Source organism: Austrofundulus limnaeus, unplaced genomic scaffold (assembly GCF_001266775.1).
Source record: "Austrofundulus limnaeus strain Quisiro unplaced genomic scaffold, Austrofundulus_limnaeus-1.0 Scaffold56, whole genome shotgun sequence".
Classification (NCBI taxonomy): Eukaryota; Metazoa; Chordata; class Actinopteri; order Cyprinodontiformes; family Rivulidae; genus Austrofundulus; species Austrofundulus limnaeus.
The window spans coordinates 1814106-1820873 of NW_013952458.1; the positions used below are offsets into that span (position 1 = coordinate 1814106).

The 6768-nt window shown below is 38.6% G+C and overlaps 1 protein-coding gene across 1 annotated transcript in view; it reads left to right on the forward strand.

Moving 5' to 3' along the window:
• The window catches only part of LOC106518148 (CUB and sushi domain-containing protein 3), a gene marked incomplete at its 5' end in the record, with an annotated part of 99630 nt that overhangs the window by 4207 nt on the left and 88655 nt on the right, over nucleotides 1-6768 (forward strand). Inside the window, 3 exon segments of the mRNA XM_014009280.1 lie at nucleotides 791-929; nucleotides 1330-1517; nucleotides 1908-2096. Coding sequence (XP_013864734.1) covers nucleotides 791-929; nucleotides 1330-1517; nucleotides 1908-2096 — 516 coding nt within the window.

The following is a 6768-nucleotide window of genomic DNA, read 5'->3' on the forward strand; positions in this document are numbered from 1 at the left end:
ATAACATTTAGGGGATTTTTTGGGGGGTTTTTACACAGTGGCGGGTCATTTTGACCCGAAGACAACAGGAGGGTTAAATAAAGTCTGATGTTACAAATAATCGGGGATCCCTTTAAAGGGGACATATCCTGCAAAACCTACTATTTTAGCTGGTAACTACATTTTGTTGTGTACTTTTGTTGTAACTCTGAATTTTGTCACCTTCCTATAATCACCTAAGTCATTTTTCAATCATCTCCTCAAGATGTTGACCACCAGGTGGTAAAACCACCTATATTCTCAGTTGATCAAATCATTTGATTTGACCCCTTAAGATAATGGCCTGTTTATTAGGTGTGACTGAAGCTGACCTACATTTTTATTTATTTATTTTTTTGTCTTTCCTGAAAAACTTGGGCGATTATTTTAGGAAGGTGGCGCTTTAGTCTCTCCCAACGCCGTGTTGCTGACATGTTTTAATTAATTTGTAAACCCCTCTATCAAGGTAAAATAGACTGGCCTTGAGGCTGGAGAGGGGCGTTGTGTGAAATACCCTGCTTGGATATAAAGAGACAGCCTCAAAACAAGTTCATCTGAGACCCACCTCAGAAAATAGCTGAAAGAGGGGCTTGTGGAGTTACAATAAGGAGAAATTCAGACCAAAACAATGCAATGTTCCACTTTATTTAGACCCCAGCTGAATGATTTTAATATAAAAAAGAAGGATTTAAAAGCATCACGTGTCCTTTAAAGGAAACTAAATCGGAGCTCAAAGCAGAGGGAATGACCTGTTTATTTTCTCTCCCACCAGCTCCATGTGGAGGCCACTATTCAGCTCCAAGTGGAGTCATTTTGTCTCCAGGGTGGCCCGGTTACTACAAAGATTCCCTCAGCTGTGAGTGGGTGATTGAATCAGAGCCAGGACGTTCCATTAAAATTACATTTGACAGGTGGGTAAACATCATTTTTACCTCTTCATCTCGTAAAGACCTTAAAAACATAATAAGGAACATCTTAAATAATCATATAACCATATCTAGTATGAAAACTTATCAAGAATATAGTAAACTTTTTATATTTGTAGGCCATTTACCAAAGACTGACAATTAAGCTGCAATGAAGGCAGATATATTTTATTTTGTTTACTATAATGAGTTTTTTTAAGTTTTGAAAAGGCATCAGCAGCTATAAAGCTCCAACATTTATGAGTTTGAATATTAACTTGAGTTTCATTTTGCTATTAAAAGTGTATGAGGACATTAAAAACAAAGCGAGTTCATTCTTTGAAATTATTAAAATTACATTTGATCAGTGTTGAAATCATAATCATGGGATGTTTTCTTCTACCAGGTTCCAGACTGAGTTGGGTTATGACTTCCTCGAGATCCACGACGGTCCAAACCTCCTCTCGCCTCTGATTGGCTCCTTCAACGGTACCCAGGTGCCCCAGTTCCTGTTCAGCAGCAGCAACTTCCTTTATCTTCTGTTCACCACTGATAACAGCCGCTCCAATGTGGGCTTCAAAATACTCTACGAAAGTAAGTTGGACACAAATCCGGCGTGCCGGCGTGAGCTGATTGAGATTAAAGTTGTCTTMGTCGATCCTTCTGCAGAGTTAAAAAAAAAAACATGTGAGCACTCAGAACATGCAGGCCGAAATGAAAATATATTTTTGGAGATACTTTCCTCACAGTAGGATTTTGATTACACTCATAATAAGAAGGCATGGGGCGACAGCATCGCGCTAATAGCCCACCCACAACCCAGTTTCACAGGCCAACTTTGTGCTGGGGTCATTACCTGCGTGAAAATAAACAACAATGATTGCACCCCTGGGTGCCTTTTGTGAACAGTAAAGCTGCGCTCTTTGGATCGTTTAAATCAGCTAAATTCAACTGTTTTTTTTTTTTCTTGTCATGGTTTATCAGGTGTTACAGTGGACAGCTACTCCTGCTTGGACCCTGGCATWCCTGTTAACGGCATTCGTTATGGACAAGATTTTTCCATTGGGTCCACCGTGTCCTTTGGTTGTGATTCGGGCTACAGACTCAGTCATGAAGAGCCGTTGGTGTGCGAAAAGAATCACTGGTGGAGCCACCCGTTACCAACTTGTGACGGTAAAGTTTTCACAAAGTTCTTCTTAGAAAATAAATGTGATTTACTGTAAAACCAGAAATGCAGGAGTTAAACAATATTAGTTTGATTTTTGCTTCATGCTTGACGTTGGAGTCGCACTGATCGCATTTTCTGTTTTACTGTTTTTTGTTTTTCTGAGACTGCGTTGCTAGAACCAAGCCTAAAGTAGATTGCTTTTCACACCAACATTCATGATATTATACACAAATATCTGAATCTGATCTGTTCAGATAGCCCCCSCTAAGCTGATAACAAACGCACACACAGAAGCGTTCTGCCTCGCATTTAGTGCAATCGAGAAACAATTACAGTGTTTTTTAAAAACTGCACACCTCACACAAAGACGTTGCTCACGCTGACTGATCTCCCAGAACCGTTATCTGCAAGCAGAAAAAAACTGCCCCTGCCTGGCAGCGTTTCTAATCAGCATTCACAAAATACGGTCGGCCTCATGTTCAATCCTGCCTTCATGTGTGCAGCTGCTTAACACGCTCACCTGTCAAGTTCATTCCTGAGACTTTGGAAAAAGGAAACGTCTTTCTYGTCATTTTACTGGATAATCTCCTGTTTCGATGTAGCTGTTGACTGGACTAGGCAAAAAATAAGTAGCATTATTAGTCTTTGTACTTAGTATCAGAACTGCTTTGATGTTAAAAAACAAAATACCTAAGTAACAAAAACTTACCCTTTTCTGTTTTAACATCAAAGAATATATTTTGAGCTTTATTTGAATATAAAAAGCTTTCAGATTAACTGGACTCAACTGCAGTTTYTATTCAAATAATCCTTTTGTAGATGTTGATGCTTGTTGATTTGTGTAGTTTTTCCCTAGTGATGTACGTTCAAGTTTTATTGTAAATGGTTATTTACAGCCTAACAAAACAGTCATGTGACACCATGATTGTGTGCAGGGAAGTGGGCGGGGCTTACCCCAAATTTACACTGCATTTGYTCCACTCTGCAGTGCTCCTACATGACCTCAGCAGTAAAAAAAAAAAAAAAGCACACATCATAATAAATAAGAGCATTTACTTAAATTGTGTCTGTGGGYGGCGCTGTGCAAGAAAATTAGATTTGACTCTATTYTTTTCCAGACAGCTGATTAAGTRCAGAGTCAATCTACAATGATCACACCTCACCAAAAGGGATTATAGAGTGCAACATTTGTATTTTCAAAATAATTCACCAAAGACTGACTACTTTTTTTAAACTTGCTACAGTTTCAAATATATGGATATATTTACTCATACATGCTGTCAAAATGAATAATTCTGTTTGGGAAACAGAGCATGCAGCATATGCATACGCACAAAACGTGGATTTTATTCTGAAATATGGAGGCAAAAAAAGACAATAGTGATTTATTGTCAACTGTTGACCCAAGTCTGTCTTTCGCAGAATAAAATCGTTTTGGTTTGACTTCCACATTTATCAGCACAGTTTTGCATTTCCTGAGCATGCCTCTCAGTGCACTTCTGTGCTTCGGAGCTGAGTGGAGTAGACGGAGTAGACAGAGTGTAAATCCAGGGTTAAAGCCCAACATTTCAAATGCACAGACTCTGGTTACAAAAATACATTATGGTAGCACCTGTTCCTGCTGGCTTCAGTTCCTAACAAAAATAAATAAATAAAATAAAATAAAACCTTTGATCAAGTTTTAGAATATACTGTCTATTGGCCGTTAAGAAAGGCTTGTTTTTCCGCAGTTCTTTTCGTAAATACTGTCCCAATCCAAGAGCTCATCGAGCAGAAATGTCACCTTGAGAGGTAGATAGTTTCTTTTTATTTTTCCTGAGCAGATCTAACAATAATAGAAAATAAAAATAAAAAAGAGCTAATGCTTTCGCTTTTATGACTAATAAGCATCTGGTTGTCGTGTGTGCCTTTTGAGACCAATCAAATACCACAGGTACCTTTCAGTGAAAAACAATAAGGTGGTTGCAGTAAAACAGATCTGCGGAATGTTGTAAGACAAAACAAAAATAATGATAATAAATTACGCAAAAACAACCATATACATTTCCTGCATTAATCTCACCTTTATTGATTGACAACTAAAATATCCTCTTTCAAAGATGATTACATATAAACCACTATCAAACACAAAGAGGCTGATATGTGGAAAAGATCAGATCAAAAGCATCGAGGTGTGGGAGGTGGAGTCACCTGAGAAACAAAACCACCAGCTGAAGCACAATCACTTCTAAAATGGGCACATTTTAGTGTGAAAGCAGCTGATATGCAGTGATTTTAAAAAAACATACAGTTTTATAGTTAAATACTGTGTGTAAAGCTGTGCACTTTATCCGTAGCTGTGTGCCTGTGATGCCTTCATCCATGTGCGTCCTGTCACCTCCACTCTCATGTGAGCCAAGAACACAGAGGGAAGGTTTGAGGTGAGGTTGACGAGAGCCTGTTGTTGGCTGTCACCTCCTCTCTCTTCTCTCTCAAATCAGGAGCTGGGGGGCACGCGAGTGAGCGGGAGGGGGAGAAACCTGTCTTTCTCCTCGCTGTCTCTCTCGTTTCCAATCACAGTGGCGCAGGAAAGGTGGGAGGAAAAGACAGATGCGTCACCGCTGCATCACTTTTYGTGGCAGCCGGCGCAGCGCGGCTTGTTGGCTCGTTCGCTTGTGAATCTTGAATCTTCTGAATCTTTCAGCTCCGGGGACTGGAAGCCGTTTTCTTTTGAGGAAGCTTTCGGAGCTCATAAACATCAAGCATGCTGTCTGGAATTTACATATCTTATGTCATTAAACTCTGTTTGCTATAAGGATGCACCTATAAAAAAATCTATTTGACCTGTTTTTCGTGACAGCTGAGGTATTGAAACTCTCATTTTTGAGAACTGGTGTGAACTGAATTTGTGCAAGGATGAAAATGAGCTCCAGTTTGACATTTGATGAATTATGTGATATAAATTAAAATTTAAAAAAATCTAAGTTTTTCTGAAAACCAAACTGAATATTTTAAAGCGTCGATTCTAAACTGAACATGACTGTTGTGTATTGATCAGGTTGACAATCTTTAAATGAGTAGTTNATTGATCAGGTTGACAATCTTTAAATGAGTAGTTCAGATATTTTGAAGAGGGACTTTGTGGGAAAAAATATGACTAGTTAATATCTGACATGTTGCAAGGATGAAAATGAGCTCCAGTTTGACATTTGATGAATTATGTGATATAAATTAAAATTTAAAAAAATCTAAGTTATTCTGAAAACCAAACTGAATATTTTAAAGCGTCGATTCTAAACTGAACATGACTGTTGTGTATTGATCAGGTTGACAATCTTTAAATGAGTAGTTCAGATATTTTGAAGAGGGACTTTGTGGAAAAAATATGACTAGTTAATATCTGACMTGTTGTAGATAGCCCACTGAACAACCTTGTATAGATTAGAAGAGTATAAATTTGTTGAGACTCGATTGACAAGCTAACGATTCCTGCAAGCAGGGACAATATTWAAGTGGTTTGTTGCTGTTTCTGATAAAAATACAACTTTGTTTTTAACCGAGACCATTTGATGAGCTATCTGCAACAGKTAAGATAATACTAGTTCATAACCCTTCAAAAGAACCCCACATCAACTATCTGAACTGTCACTTTCAGCTGCACATAATCCAAAATAAATATTTGACAATTCATTTAATTAAACAAGTTGAATGATTTTAACTGGTCAAAATTTGCATAACCTTAATGAACTCATTCAACCAAACTATTAAGATACAGAATTAAAAAAAAGGGGGGTTGGAGAGATAAAAGTGGCAGGAAAAGGCGAAACGGAAGAAGACTGATGAAGTGGGAGCCAGGAAGTGGCACAAGACGGGAGGAGTAATGCAGCGTTTCAGCATTCACAGTAAAGCGCTTCTTTGCAGAAAACAGTTAATTATTAATAATGCTCTGTGTGCGTCGGTGTGTTCGTGCCTGCTGCGAATTCTGTTTAGTTTGGAAATGGCCTCACTCTTCACTTCTCAGTCTGCGGATGCTGCTAAACCGCAGCGTTTGGGTGGATTGAGAACTTGTTGTGGTCTGAGCCTGTTAACCTGTTGTGGTGCGTGGAGCAGCAGTCGGCAAACCAAAGCATCTGCACGTTTTAGTTGCCAGGGTTGGTGTTTTTTTTGTTTTTTTTCTCTAAAATCAGAACCTTCTGATATGTCGCCGAAACTTGAGCAGAACTTTCTGGTGACCTTGCTGCTGTTCTTCCCCTCGATGCACTAAAATGGTAAATGTACTGGCATTTACAGGTTTATTGTAAAGCAAATCGACACCCTGCCGCCAAACCTATATATGGCAACCCAACCAGAGGGAGCTGGAGTGAAGCACCTAGCAACACACAGCACACATGGATTAAAATGCATAAAAAGAACTCGCCAAGCTTTTCGGACAGCATATAGTATCTGTGGAAGTGCAGCCTTGCCCCTGCATCRTAATGTTCCTTCGCTCAAAGCTTTGAGGTTCATCCTGAAACCAGACTGTGGTTAAAAATGTCTGAAATTTAACCTCCGTGAGACACTCGTACTGAGTCACTGTTTTGAATATCAAATAAAAAAAATAAAGATGAAAAAATACTTCACAATTTTGATCAGAGGTGTCTATAAAGTACTTGAAGAAAATAACTAAGTAAAAGAAAAAATACCTTAACAGAAAATGAT